The sequence below is a fragment of the Eubalaena glacialis genome, chromosome 1 (assembly GCF_028564815.1).
Source record: "Eubalaena glacialis isolate mEubGla1 chromosome 1, mEubGla1.1.hap2.+ XY, whole genome shotgun sequence".
Lineage (NCBI taxonomy): Eukaryota > Metazoa > Chordata > Mammalia > Artiodactyla > Balaenidae > Eubalaena > Eubalaena glacialis.
The window spans coordinates 157,706,386-157,722,641 of record NC_083716.1 but is presented as its reverse complement, the minus strand read 5'-3'; the positions used below and the strand labels follow the sequence as shown (position 1 = coordinate 157,722,641).

Genomic DNA, 16,256 nt, shown 5'->3' with positions numbered 1-16,256 from the left:
CGCGCAGGCTCAGCAATTGTGGCTCACGGGCCTAGTTTCTCTGCGGCATGTGGGATCTTCCTAGACCAGGGCCCGAACCCGCGTGCCCTGCATTGGCAGGCAGATTCTCAACCACTGCGCCACCAGGGAAGCCCTTTTTTAAACTTTTTATTTTGAAATTATTATAGACTCACAGAAGTTGCAAATATAGTTCATAGTGTCCCATAAACCCTTCACCCACATTCTCTTAAGGGTGACATCTTATAAAATGATACTGCATGTCAAAACCAGAAAACTGACATTGGTATAACACTGTTAACAAGACTACAGACCTTATTCAGTTCTCAACAGTTTTTACTTGCACTCATTTTTGTGTGTCTGTATAATTCTCTGTGATTTTATCTCATGTATAGATTTGTTTAAACACCACTGCAATAAAGATACCGAACTGTTCCATCATTACAAAGAAAATTCTTCATGTAACTCCTTTTTGTAGTCATACTCACCCCTAAGTTCTGTCTCCTCACAATCATGAATCTGTTCTTCATCTTCATCATAGTTTTGTCATTCCAAGAATATTTTTTAAATGGAATTGTACAATATGTAATTTTTTTGAGATCGGCCTTTTTTTTTTTTTTTTTTTGTTCACTAAGCATGATGCCCTTGAGAGCCATCCAAGTTATTTCATTCAAGTATCAGTAGTTAATCTCTTTTTTTTTTTTCTCAGTTATAGTCCCCCTGTAGGTATGGATGTTTCAGTTTCTTTAACTCCATTGGCTCTTTGAAGGACATCTGTATTGTTTTCAGTTTTTTGGCTATTACAAATAAAATTGTTGTGAAGATTCACATTTACAGGTTTTCATTTGAGGATAAATTTTCATTTCTTTGGTATAAATACCGAGTACAATTGCCGTGTTACATGGTAAGTGTTTGTTTATAAGAAACTGCCAAAGCATAGGAGAGCTTAAAACGGGTTCAAGATGGTGGAGTAGAAGGACGTGCACTCACTCCCTTTTGCGAGAACACCAGAATCACAACTAACTGCTGAACAATCGACAGGAAGACACTGGAACTCATCAAAAAAGATACCCTACATCCAAAGACAAAGAAGAAACAGCAATGAGATGGTAGGAGGGGCACAATCACAATAAAATCAAATCCCATAACCACTGGGTGGGTGACTCACAAACTGGAGAACAGTTTTACCAGAGAAGTCCACCCACTGGACTGAAGGTTCTGCCTGCCACGTCAGGCTTCCCAACCTGGGGGTCTGGCAATGGGAGGAGGAATTCCCAGAGAATCAGACTTTGAAGGCTAGCGGGATTTGATTGCAGGACTTTGACAGAACTGGGGGAAATAGAGACTCCACTCGTGGAGGGCACACACAAAGTAGTGTGCACATCAGGATCCAGGGGGAAGGAGCAGTGACCCCATAGGAGACTGAACCAGACCTACCTACTAGTGTTGGAGGGTCTCCTGAAGAGGCAGGGGGTGGCTGTGGCTCACCATAGGGACAAGGACACTGGCAGCAGAAGTTCTGGGAAGTACTCCTTGGCATGTGCCCTCCTGGAGTCTACCATTAGCCCCACCAAAGAGCCAGGTAGGCTCCAGTGCTGGGTCACCTCAGGCCAAACAACCAACAGGGAGGGAACTCAGCCCCACCCATCAGCAAACAAGTGGATTAAAGTTTTACTGAGCTCTGCCCACCAGAGCAACAGCCAGCTCTACCCACCACCAGTCCCTCCCATCAGGAAGCTTGCACAAGCCTCTTAGATAGCCACATCCATCAGAGGGCAGACAGCAGAAGCAAGAAGAACTACAGTCCTGCAGCTTGTGGAACAAAAACCACATTCACAGAAAGATAGACAAAATGAAAAGGCAGAGGACTATGTACCAGATGAAGGAACAAGATAAAACCCCAGAAAAACAACTAAATGAAGTGGAGGTAGGCAACCTTCCAGAAAAAGAGTTCCTAATAATGATAGTGAAGATGATCCAGGGCCTCTGAAAAAGAATGGAGACAAAGATCAAAAAGTTGCAAGAAATGTTTAACAAAGACCTAGAAGAATTAAAGAACAAACACCTAGAAGAATTAAAGAACAAACAGACATGAACAATACAATAACTGAAGTGAAAAATACAATAGAAGGAATCAATACTAGAATAACTGAGGCAGAAGAACGGATAAGTGACCTGGAAGACAAAAAGGTGGAATTCACTGCCGTGGAACAGAATAAAAAAAAAGAATGAAAAGAAATGAAGACAGCCTAAGAGACCTCTGGAACAACATTAAATGCACCAACATTGGCATTATAGGGGTCCCAGAAGAGAGAGAGAAAGGACCTGAGAAAATATTTGAGGAGATTACAGGCGAAAACTTCCCTAACATGGGAAAGGAAATAGTCAATCAAGTCCAGGAAGCACAGAGAGTCCCATATAGGATAAACCCAAGGAGAAACACGCCAAGACACATAGTAATCAAATAGACAAGAGTTAAATACAAAAAAAATTATTAAAAGCAACAAGGGAAAAACAACAAATAACATACAAGGGAACTCCCATAAGGTTAACAGCTGATTTCTTAGCAGAAACTCTACAAGCCAGAAGAGGGTGGCACAGTATATTTAAAGTGATGAAAAGGAGGAACCTACAACCAAGATTACTCTAGCTGGCAAGGATCTCATTCAGATTCAACAGAGAAATCAAAAGCTTTACAGACAAGCAAAAGCTAAGAGAATTCAGCTCCAACAAACCAGCTCTACAGCAAATGCTAAAGGAACATTTCTAAGTGGGAAACAAGAGAAGAAAAGGACCTACAAAAACAAACCCAAAACAATTAAGAAAATGGTAATAGGAACATACATATCGATAATTACCTTAAATGTGAATGGATTAAATGCTCCAACCAAAAGACACAGGCTTGCTGAATGAATACGAAAACAAACCCATCTATATGCTGTCTACAAGAGACCCACTTCAGACCTAGGGACACATACAGACTGAAAGTGAGGGGATGGAAAAAGATACTCCATGCAAATGGAAATCAAAAGAAAGCTGGGGTAGCAATACTCATATCAGATAAAATAAACTTTAAAACAAAGATTGTAACAAGAGACAAGGGAGGACACTACATAATGATCAAGGGATCAATCCAAGAAGAAGATATAACAATTATAAATATCTATGAACCCAACATAGGAGCGCCTCAATACATAAGGCAACTGCTAACAGCTATAAAAGAGGAAATCGACAGTAACACAGTAATAGTGAGGGATTTTAGCACCTCACTTACACCAGTGGACAGATCATCCAGACAGAAAATTAATAAGGAAACACAAGATTTAAATGACACAATAGATCAGATAGATTTAATTGATATTTGTAGGACATTCCATCCAAAAACAGCAGATTACACTTTCTTCTCAATTGCACACAGAACATTCTCCAGGATAGACCACATCTTGGGTCACAAATGAAGCCTCAGTAAATTTAAGAAAATTGAAATCATAGCAAGCATCTTTTCTGACAACAATGCTATGAGATTAGAAATCAATTTCAGGGAAAAAAATTGCAAAAAACACAAACACAGGAGGCTAATCAATATGTTACTAAATAACCAAGAGATCACTGAAGAAATCAAAGAGTAAGTCAAAAAATACCTAGAGGCAAATGACAACGAAAACACAACGATCCAAAACCTGTGGGATGCAGCAAAAGCAGTTCTAAAAGGGCAGTTTATAGCAATACAATCCTACCTCAAGTAACAAGAAACATCTCAAACAATCTAACCCTACACCTTAAGGATACTAGAGAAAGAAGAACAAACCAAACCCAAAGTGAGTAGAAGGAAAGAAGTCATAAAGATCAGAGCAGAAAGAAAGTAGAAACAGAGAAAACAATAGCAAAGATCAATAAAACTAAAAGCTGGTTCTTTGAGAAAATAAACAAAATTGATAAACTGTTAGCCAGACTCATCAAGAATCAATAAAATTAGAAATGAAAATCGAGAAGTAACAACTGACACTGCAGAGATACAAAGGATCATGAGAGATTACTACAAGCAACTATATGCCCATAAAATGGACAACCTGGAAGAAACGGACAAATTCTTAGAAAAGCACCACGTTTCAAGACTGAACCAGGAAGAAATAGAAAATATGAACAGACCAATCACAAGTAATGAAATTGAAACTATGATTAAAAATCTTGCAGCAAACAAAAGTCCAGGACCAGATGGTTTCACAGGTGAATTGTATTGAACATTTAGAGAAGAGCTAATACCCATCCTTCTCAAACTCTTCCAAAAAATGGCGGAGGAAGGAACACCCCCAAACTCATTCTGTGAGGCCACCATCACCCTGATACCAAAATCAAAGATACTACAAAAAACAAAAATTACAGACCAATATTACTGGTGTATATAGATGCAAAAATCCTCAACAAAATACTAGCAGACAAAATGCAACAACACATTAAAAGGATCATACACCATGGTCAAGGGGGATTTATCCCAGGGATTCAAGGATTCTTCAATATACACAAATCAGTGTGATACACCATATTAACAAATTGAAGAATAGAAACCATATGATCATCTCAATTGATGCAGTCAAAGCTTTTGACAAAATTCAACACCCATTTATGATTAAAAACTCTCCAGAACGTGGACACAGAGGGAACCAACCTCAATATAATAAAGGCCATATAAGACAAACCCACAGCAAGCATCATTCTCAATGGTGAAAAACAAAGCATTTCCTCTAAGCTCAGGAGCAAAACAAGGATGTCCACTCTTGCCACTAGTATTCAGCATAGTTTTGGAAGTCCTAGCCATGGTAATCAGAGAAGAAAAAAATAAAAGGAATCCAAATTGGAAAAGAAGTAAAACTGTCACTGTTTGCAGATGACATGATACTATACATAGATAATCCTAAAGATGCTGCCAGAAAACTACTAGAGCTAATCAATGAATTTGGTAAAGTTGCAGGATACAAAATTAATGCACAGAAATCTTTTACATTCCTATACACTAACAATGAAAGATCAAAAAGAGAAATTAAGGGAACAATTCCATTCACCATTGTAACAAAAAGAATAAAATACCTAGGAATAAACCTACCTAAGGAGGTAAAAGACCTGTACTCAGAAAACTATAAGACACTGATTAAAGAAATCAAAGATGACACAAACAGATTGAGAGATATACCATGTTCTTGGATTGGAAGAATCAATATTGTGAAAATGACTGTAGTACCCAAAGCAATCTACAGATTCAGTGCAGTCCCTATCAAATTACCAATGGCATTTTTTACAGAACTAGAGCAAAAAATCTTAAAATTTGTATGGAAACATAAAAGACTCCAAATAGCCAAAGCAATCTTGAGGGATAAAAACGGAGCTGGCGGAGTCAGACTCCCTGACTTCAGACTATACTACAAAGCTACAGTAATTAAGATAATATGGTACTGGCACAAAAACAGAAATATCGATCAGTGGAACAGGATAGAAAGCCCAGAGATAAACCCACACACCTTTGGTCAACTAATATACGACAAAGGAGGCAAGGATATACAATGGAGAAAAGACAATCTCTTCAGTAAGTGGTGCTGGGAAAACTAGACAGCTACATGTATAAGAATGAAATTAGAACACTCCCTGACACCATACACAAAAATAAACTCAAAATGGATTAAAGACCTAAATGTAAGACTGGACACTATAAAATCTTCGAGGAATACATAGGAAGAACACTGTTTGACATAAATCACAGCAAGATCTTTTTTGATCCACCTCCTAGAGTAACGGAAATAAAAACAAAAATAAACAAATGTGATCTAATGAAACTTAAAAGCTTTTGCACAACAAAGGAAACTATAAAGAAGATGAAAGTACAACCCTCAGAATGGGAGAAAATATTTCCAAACAAATCAATGGACAAAGGATTAATCTCCAAATTAGATAAACAGCTTATGCAGCTCAATATTAAAAAACAAACTACCCAATCAAAAAATGGGCAGAAGACCTAAATAGACATTTCTCCGAAGAAGACATACAGATGGCCAAGAGGCTCATGAAAAGCTGCTCAACATCACTAATTATTAGAGAAATGCAAATCAAAACTACAGTGAGGTATCACTTGAAACCGGTTAGAATGGGCATTATCAGAAAATCTATAAATAACAAATGCTGCAGAGGGTGTGGGGAAAAGGGAACCCTCTTGTACTGTTGGTGGGAATGTAAATTGATGCAGCCACTATGGAGAACAGTATGGAGGTTCCTTAAAAAACTAAAAATAGAACTACCATATGACCCAGCAATCCCACTACTGGGCATATACCCAGAGAAAACCATAATTCAAAAATACACATGCACCCCAGTGTTCATTGCAGCACTATTTACAGTAGCCGGGTCATGGAAGCAACCTAAATGCCCATAGACAGACAAATGGCTAAGGAAATTGTGGTACATATATGCAATGGAATATTACTCAGCCATAAAAAGGAACGAAATTGTGTCATTTGTAGAGATGTGGATGGACCTAGATACTGTCATACAGAGTGAAGTAAGTCAAAGAGAAAAACAAGTATCGTACATTAACGCATATATGTGGAATCTAGAAAAATGGTACAGATGAACTGGTTTGCAACGCAGAGGTGGAGACACGGATGTAGAGAATAAACGTATGGATACCAAGGGGCGAAAGCGGGGTGTGGGGTGGTTGTGGGATGAATTGGGAGATTGGGATTGACATGTATACACTAATATGCATAAAACAGATAGCTAATAATAACCTGCTGTATAAAAAAATAAAATTAAGTTAAATTAAAAAAAACAACTGCCAAAAGGAAACTTTGCAGAATGACTATAAGATTTCACATTCTTACCAGTAGTTGTATGAGAGATGTGGATTCTCTGCATCCTCACCAGCATTTGCTGTTTTCACTTTTTAATTTTTTGCTGTTCAAATACGTGTGTACATATACCTCGTTGTGGTTATAATTTGCATTTTCCTAATGACTAATGTGTTTCATGTGTTTATTTGGTTGAAGTGTCTGTTTATGCCCTTTGCCCGTTTTTCTAGATTTCTGTATTGTTGAGCTTTGAAGCTTCTCTCTATATAAGTCCTTTGTCAGATATGTGGTTTGCATCTATCATTCCAAAACTTGTCGTTTCATCTATAAAGTTAGAATTGTCTTTTAAAATATTCTTTGTAATAGAGTGGAGATTTGACTATTATTTGGACGGGCTAGATGTATTAAAATCAATCTCGATTAAGACTCAATTTGCAGTAAAAATTTATGTGGATTAGGAACTGAAGTAGTGTGTATGTGTATGTTTCTTTCATGAATGATCACCAAATGAAGAATATGCATGTTTTTAGTGGCTTACCTGAATTATATTTGATACAAGGAGGCAGATTAGACACCTACCCTGTAACCTCAGGCATTTTACTTAACTCTTCTGAGCATGTTTTTTCAACCCATGAAATGGGGAGAAATATGTTTTAATTCCATTAATACTGTGAAATCGCTAATATAGCTCTAAAAAGATAAGGTATATTGTAAAAGCTCTCCTCCATTTTTTAAAAATTCACTTCTCCTTATTGTCTAGGGGACATTTGTTCCATTGTTTCCTGTGATTTCAGATTTTGGCTTGTAGACCTTCTTCACAGTCAAGAGTATCTTAAACCAGAATGAGGATATCATTTCATGTTGCTAAAATGGTTTTTTGCCCACACACAACTCTGATTTAAGGGGAAAATTTTAAATAGAATAAAATTAAAATAATTAATGTAAAGATTCTCAAGCAAGGTGCCTCGTACAGAGAAAAAGCTGCTAGAAGGGCTCTAAGGGCGGCTGAGAAAACCACTTTTCTCCTAAGAAAGAAGCTTCTTAAGGGACCAAGACATCAGTAGAGTATTCTGTTCTTGAGTTTCCAATTTGAGTGCCTGGAGCCGAAAGCCCTTTGGGGTTTAAGAAGGGAGGGACAGATTTGCTTGTTATCTATTTGTCAAAGCGTTGCTCAACTGCTGTCCTGTTAGAAACAGCATTCCAAGGGTTGGCATCTGTCAGTATATGAAATTAATAAATATGAATATAAAATATGTCACAGAGGTTGATCTTCCTTTAAGTTACTGAAATTTGTACTTTTTAAAAACAGTTGACTAGGGCTTCCCTGGTGGCGCAGTGGTTGAGAATCTGCCTGCCAATGCAGGGCACACGGGTTCGAGCCCTGGTCTGGGAGGATCCCACATGCCGCGGAGCAACTAGGCCCGTGAGCCACAACTACTGAGCCTGCGCGTCTGGAGCCTGTGCTCCGCAACAAGAGAGGCCGCGATAGTGAGAGGCCCGCGCACCGCGATGAAGAGTGGCCCCCGCTTGCCGCAACTAGAGAAAGTCCTCGCACAAGAAACGAAGACCCAACACAGCCAAAAATAAATAAATAAATAAATAAATAAATAATTAAAAAAAAAAAAAAAAACAGTTGACTAAATAGCAGTTAGTTATATATAACCAAGTATATACACTTATAACTATATATAATAGTTATATATAATCAAGTATACTTTGACTGGGTTTAATTAAATCCTGACTCTGTGACTTACACACTGTTTGGTTTTGGTCAAGCTACTTAACCTTTCTGTGTCTTCTAATCTGAAAACAGTATTAATGACCATATTTATACCATAGGGTTATTCTGAGGATTAAATGAGTTCATAAATGCAAAGCACTTGTAACAATTCCTGGCTAAGCTATTATTACCTGATTAGTAAAGTAATTATATAGGAAATTGTTGATGAGAAAATTAGATCTTTTAGCCAAAGGTGTTTATGTATGAGTATATTGCCCTCAAGTAGAATTTTACAGAACTTTTTTTTCGTTAGTATATGTATTTTTCATTCCAGCTATCATTGCCAACTTTATTTTGGACATTATGCTAAAATGCTTGGAACTTTTAAATATCCTCAATTTGGGGACACTGACAGTTAACCAAATTTTGTTTAGTATGATTTGATTATGAAAAAGAGAAGTACAGGCAGTTCTGTATGTTTACAGAAGAGACATTTTACCTAGTCTGTAATGACTGTTTATGACTGATGAGTGGAAGAAGAAAGCGAAAGCTTTCTGGAAGGGCTGATCCTGTGGGATGGGTGTGGGGAGAAACATTGTATATAAAGGAAGCACGTAGATTGTTTTTTGTTTTTGTTTTTGTTTTTGAAGGCAAGGAGGGGAAGCTGAATAGTAGATTGAAAAGAAAGGTAGGAGTAATTGTGTGTGAGAACCATCTAAATTGTGGAATGGAGTGTCAATTAAACCTGTACTTAGAGGAGCCGTTGAGATGGTTTTTTTCCTGTTTTTATTGAGAAACAATTTACATACATCACTGTATAATTTTAAGATGTTTAGCATGATGGTTTTATTTTCATATATTATGAAATGATTCCTACAATTAGGTTCAACTGAGAATTTTTAAAGTTTGAGAAATTTGAACATTTTTCATGTTTTAAAACTTGTTTATTTTGATTCTATAATAGTACATTCTTAAATAATCTCTATAAGTCAATAGTCTTTATATTCATGCGAAAAATTTTTTTCTTTTTTTTAAGGATTTCAGTTTGTTGAAATGAGCAGTCGTAAATCAAAGAGTAACAACTTAATACAAGCAGAATACCTTTCACAGGTTAGTATATATTTTCATTACTCTGAAGGTCTGTTACCATGCAAAGGTGATAAGAGAAGTAGTCATCTTCTTAACTTGAGTTCTCCCCTTAGCATGTATGAAGAACCACTCTTTTCATTCTCAAGGGGAGAGTATCTTTGCTACTTCCTAATTTCAACCTCTAAGTCTTTGGATAGATGGAATCCTAACTTTACTCATGTCTTCCTAAATGTGCTCTAGTTCAATTTAGTTTAATATTATCTTTAGAGTTTTGTACTTCTTTTGGTAAATTTATTCCTAAGTATTTTATTCCTTTTGGTGCCGTTGTAAATGGAATTGTTTTCTTAATTTTATGTTTTATTTATTGCAAGTGTATCTAAATGAAATTGATTTTTCTATATTAATCTTGTATTTTGTAACCTTCCTGAACTCGTTTATTCTAATATTTTTTTAGTTTATTCCTTAGGATTTTCTTTATATAAGATCATGTCATCTGCAAATAGAGATAGTTTTACTTCTTTCTTCCCAATCTAGATGCCTTTCATTTCTTTTTCTTGTCTGATTGCCCTGACTAGAACCTTCAGTATAACACTGAATAAACGAGCAAGAGCAGACAACCTTATTTTGTTTTCGATATTGGGGAAATGCGTTCAGTCTTTCACCATTGAGTATGATGTTAGCTGTAGGTTTTTTTGTGTGTTCTTTATCAGGTTGAGGAAGTCCCCTTATATTCCTAGTATGTTGAGTGTTTTTGTCATGAACATTTAATATTTTCTTAAGTGCATATATATCTTTTTGAGGAGTCTAGTAGGGAACATACATGATATTTCTACACTGGCATTTCTTTTTTTCTTTTTTAAAGATTTTTTTGATGTGGACCATTTTTAAAGTCTTTATTGAGTTTATTACAATATTGCTTCTGTTTTATGTTTTGGTTTTTTGGCCATGAGACATGTGGGATCTTAGCTCCCCAACCGGTGATCGAACCCACACCCCCTACATTGTAAGGCGAGGTCTTAACCACTGAACTGCCAGGGAAGTCCCTACACTGGCATTTCTATTTATCTGGCTTGACCAGAACTACATTTCTTTTAAACAAAAACTAAATGTTATTGGCATTCCTTTGTGAGACCTTACCTTCCTTTTTTTAGAAGGAAAATGTTTAATTCTGTTTTTTTAATTTAACTTTTACATATCTTTGTAAAGTGAACAAGTCTTCCATGTGTAGCTTAATTAATTTCTATACATGTATACACCTGTTTAACTTTCATCTCAGATCACTTTTGGATTTTTGAATCTCTGACTATTCACTACAACTTCACTTTATCTCTCACTTTATTTTATACATAGTTGTCTCTCTAATAGACTTTAATGAAGTTTAAAAAAAGAAAAGGACTGAGGGTTGTCTTTTGATTTCTAGTGATCTTATCTAGGGGGCGGAATACACACTATGATTCGTTGAATCTGTATATGCCCCTTTAATTTTTTTACAGATATCAGCTATTACCTATATAATACCTATATTGTGTTATAGATAACTGCCTTTTTTAATCTTCAAAACAGGCCTGCCAGAAAAGTGTTATTGTCTTTTTGGCACCAATCTTCCTATGATTTCCACTTCCTCTATAACTATAAGTATGGATTATTTTATCCCCAGTGAATAATTTGCTTTGCTCAGCCTCTGGTACATGTAAAGAGAACTCGGATTTATTTCTTTGGTACGTGAAGGATCAGTCCCATGCTGTCAGTCTGGGAGAAGCAAATAATCCTGGAGGCTTCTTGTTTTTGTTGATGGGGCTAAATCTGAAACAGCCTCCTAAGGTTTTTGTCACTGGAGGACCTTTGTATTAGCAGCAATGCAGAAAAGGAATGATTTTAATGATCCATCTTTTTAAAGATCGTGATAGATTGGTTTTTTTTGTTTTTGTTTTTTTTACAACTGAGCCTAAGCCCTTCGTTCTAAGGCAAACTCAAAATTTAGGTCTTCAGAAGAATTTTTTCTTAATTAATTCCAATGATTTCTTATTTTATGTCCTAGGTGAATATAATTTCTTCCATATAATTGAGCACATCCTTATATGCTGAGTTACTGCTTTTTTGCAGGTTGTTTCTTGAATGTGTCATTTCTTTCCAAATATATTCATTTCTTTCCAATATATTTGCAGTGTTTTTTTAGGCATAGATCATGTTCTTTTAGTAGTATTGTGCTCTGCATATAATAGGCCCTCCATAACTATATGGACTTTTAAATTTCTTTTATTTCCTCGGAATCCTGACTTCTGTGACAGATAGCTATTGATAAGGCTTGAGCTAAACCAGTTTAGATGTGTTGGTCTCTACAGACTGAGGTGTGGTTCATGAGCATTATTAAATTAGATTACATTACATTATTAGATTCTCTCCTGTCTTTGTTCGTTGGCTGATATGTTACGCAAAGTGAGGTATTCATTCATTCACATGGATTAAAACAGCCCTCAAATTGCTGATGTAGCTAAAAGAACTAATTCTTTCTCTTGTTGAAAGCTTCATAACTAAGTTCTCATCCTTTCTCTGGGACTTGAGATAGGTAAAAAGAATTGTTAATTTTACAACTTAGGAAAATGCCAGACGTCATGATGATAAGTTATTTAGGGAGGGTTGAATTGATTCGTTAATACCTAATTCTGACTGCTATAAATGTATATTCTTGTTCTTTTTTGATTGCATATGTAATATTTTCACTTATATTTATTCACTGTATTTTTATCAGGTACAAAGAATTTTACGTGAAAGATTTTGTCATCAGAGTCCACATAGTAACCTGTTTGGAGTACAAGTGCAATATAAGTAAGTTTAGCTATCTGCTTGTCTGTTATGAAACTACTTACAGATGCCCTTTAGGTTTTGCAAAAATTGTCATACACAGATTTTATTAATCAAGGCTAACAGACATTTTATAGAGGTAAAAATTTTGCTTTGTATATAAAAAAATGACTGGTGTGAAGCAAGAGCAGATATCAATATTTCCATAGTGAAAAAAACCTTTTAACTTTCAATCTTGTATCATTTCTATAATCTGGTATTATGGAGAGAATTCTGAGCTTGCACCTAATACTCAGCAGCCAGCTGTGGAGTGAAAGGTCCTAAGAGTTGCCACTGTTGTCCCTTGTCCCATACCATCATAAAGACCAAGGTACTTCAGTCTTACTTGGTTTCTTCTTGAGGTTTCCAGAGAATCAGTTTTTGTGTTCTTCTCTGTAGGACTATTTAGAGCATAAATCAAGTGCCCAGAATAAGAGAAAAAAGGAATGTCTGTTTTTTGTTCAAATTCAGCTTTTAAAAAGTATTACCTAGCAAATTATTTCAGCTTTCCTTTTTAAATTTTGGCCTATTTATATCATTTCAGACACTTAATTGAGCTGCTAAAAAGAACTGCTATTCATGGAGAAAGTAATTCTGTTCTCATTATTGGACCCCGAGGATCAGGAAAGACCATGGTAAAAGCTGTTGATTTCTGATGTTCCTTTGCTTTGTAGGCATGTGATGATTCTTAGGGACAACACTGGAAATGTTTTTCATTGTTTTCATCATTGTGTTACTAACATTTTGCTTTTTTTTTTTTTTAAATTTAAATCATAGAAGACATGCAAAGCCTGTATAATGTTAGAGTGGTATATTTGAGTTGAACAATCTTTTTTACCTTTTTCTCCCTCACAATAACAAATTTTCAAATAATGTTTGTTCCATCATGGTCTTTTATCCTTGAAGAATTTGTGATTGCCAATGGACAAAGCAAACTAGCAGCTATTGAGCCTGTACCTTGTGCCTTTTATTTATGTTCTGTCATTTATGCTTTACATTAACGCTGCAAGGTAGGTTTGGTATTGTCTCTATTTGTAGATTAGGTAACTATCATACCATGCATTCTTTTTTTTCCTTTTATTGTTTAACCCTAACTCAGGCAGTTTTTTTTATATGTACACTCACATCTTCTAGAATTCTCTTCTACTTTCCCTCTTTACTATATTTGCTTAGTCATCTTCAAAAGATACTGTTGCTTTTTTCCCTCAGTTTCTCTTTTCACATTCTTTATTCATTATATAAGACAAATTATGGCTGTTATATTGCAAGTATTACTATTTAATTATAAAATCCGTTTTCTGCTATGTTCCATGCAATAAATTTAGATTTCTCACTAATATGCTTTTTATATTATGTGTATAAGTAAAATTACATATTATTTTATATTAAGTAAAATTATGTTAAAATAGAAATAAAATTACATTTTTATTTTTTAAGCAGTATGTTTTCACTGTACATTATGTAAGATGAGGAAATTAGGACTTTAGGATTTTACTGTTATCACCCATTTCCAGTATTGTTTGAAGTACATCAATTGGGAATTTACATCTAGATAATTTCTTTTCTTTTTTAATCTTTTAAGAGTTTTTCATTTATTATAATCACATTTACGGTAGTATTTATTTTTGACTCTGTTTAATTTAGTTCAGTCCTTGTATATAACCACTGTTTCTTTATTCTTGGTTTTTTATTATGATTTTCCTTTTTGTGTTTGACTTCAGTGCTCTTTGGGGTAGTTTTTACAAGAGAACCATGTGACTAATATGCTTTGGAATTATTAGACTATTTAAAATTATTAACAATAATTCTATTAACAGTAGAAAAACTGAGCAAAGATATGCACAGAAAGATCATAGGAAATTAAATACAAAGCAATCTTAAACTTATAAACATGTTCAATTTCACTCATAATTTAGTAAATTAAATAAAAACTATAGTAATTTTCTCTATCAGGTTGACAAAAAAATCTGTAAGATTGATAACGTACTGATGTTTTTGCTGGTGGTACAAGTTAGAATTAGACAAAATCTAACCACACTACAAATGTGTATACCCTTTGACTCAGCAACATTTCTAGGAATTTACCGTTGTGAAATGATACGTGTACAGTTACTTATTTCAGCACTGTTTGTTAATAGTGAAAGATGAGAAACAATGTAAATGCCCATCAACGGAATACTGGTTAACAAATCATGGTACATCCATCCATATAATGGACTATGATACAGCAGTAAAAAAGAATAAGGAAATATTTGTAGACAGTCCATAAAGAAAAGGAAGAGAAAAAAAGCTCATATTTCTGTTGGTTCATCTGTGAACCAAAAATTCCCTGAAATGTGTATATATTTTTAAAAATTTTTATTGGAGTATAGTTGATTTACAATGTTTGTTAGTTTCAGGTATGTATCAAAGGTGAATCAATTTTACATATACACATATCCACTCTTTTTTTAGATTCTTTTCCCATATAGGCCATTACAAAGTATTGACTAGAGTTCCCTGTGCTATACAGTAGGTCCTTATTAGTTATCTATTTTATATATAGTAATATGTATATGTCAATCCCAGTCTCCCAATGTCTCCCTGCCCCCCTTATCCCCTGGTAACCATAAGTTTGTTTTCTACATCTGTGACTCGTTTGTAAATAAGTTCATTTGTACCCTTTTTTTAGATTCCACATATAAGTGCTACCATATGATATTTGTCTTTCTGTGTCTGACTTACTTCAGTCAGTATAACAATCTCTAGGTCCATCCATGCTGCTGCAAATGGCATTATTTTGTTCTCTTTTATGGCTGAGTAATATTCCATTGTATATATGTACCACATCTTCTTTTTCCATTCCTCTGTTGATGGACATTTAGGTTGCTTCCATGTCCTGGCTATTGTAAACAGTGCTGCAGTGAACATTGAGGTGCATGTATCTTTTCAAATTATGGTTTTCTTCAGGTATATGCCTAGGAGTGGGATTGCTGGGTCACAAGGTAATTCTATTTTTAATTTTTTAAGGAAACTCCATACTGTTCTCCATAGTGTCTGTACCAATTTACATTCCCACCAACAGTGTAGGAGAGTTCCCTTTTCTCCACACCCTCTCCAGCATTTATTGTTTGTAGATTTTTTGATGATGGCCATTCTGACCAGTGTGAGCTGATACCTCATTGTAGTTTTGATTTGCATTTCTCTAATAATTAGTGATGTTGAGCATCTTTTCGTGTGCATTTTTTTAAATTTATTTATTTTTGACTGCGTTGGGTCTTCGTTGCTGCCCGTGGGCTTTTCTCTAGTTGCGGCGAGCGGGGGCTGCCCCTCGCTGCCGTGCGCCGGCTTCTTATTGCAGTGGCTTCTCTTGTTGCGGAGCATGGGCTCTAGTCACCCGGGCTTCAGTAGTTGTGGCACGTGGGCTCAGCAGTTGTGGCTCGCGGGCTCTAGAGCGCAGGCTCAGTAGTTGTGGCACACGGGCTTAGCCACTTCGTGGCATGTGGGATCTTCCCGGACCAGGGCTCGAACCCATGTCCCCTGCATTGGCAGGCAGATTCCCAACCACTGCGCCACCAGGGAAGTCCCCATTTTTTTTTATATATAAATTTATTTTTATTTTTGGCTGCGTTGGGTCTTCGTTGCTGCGCAGGGGCTTTCTGTGGTTGTGGCGAGCGGGGGCTACTCTTCGTTGCGGTGCATGGGCTTCTCATTGAGGTGGCTTCTCTCATTGCGGAGCACGGACTCTAGGCACGCGGGCTTCAGTAGTTGTGGCTTGCGGGCTCTAGAGCACAGGC

The 16,256-nt window shown here is 35.9% G+C and overlaps 1 protein-coding gene across 1 annotated transcript in view; it reads left to right on the top strand.

Moving 5' to 3' along the window:
• The window catches only part of ORC4 (origin recognition complex subunit 4), a 99,156-nt gene that overhangs the window by 43,969 nt on the left and 38,931 nt on the right, over nucleotides 1-16,256 (top strand). Inside the window, exons 2-4 of the mRNA XM_061199864.1 lie at nucleotides 9,587-9,660; nucleotides 12,389-12,465; nucleotides 13,025-13,115. Of these exons, the coding sequence (XP_061055847.1) occupies nucleotides 9,604-9,660; nucleotides 12,389-12,465; nucleotides 13,025-13,115 (225 nt within the window). The 5' untranslated portion in view covers nucleotides 9,587-9,603. The remainder of the gene's footprint in view (nucleotides 1-9,586; nucleotides 9,661-12,388; nucleotides 12,466-13,024; nucleotides 13,116-16,256) is intronic.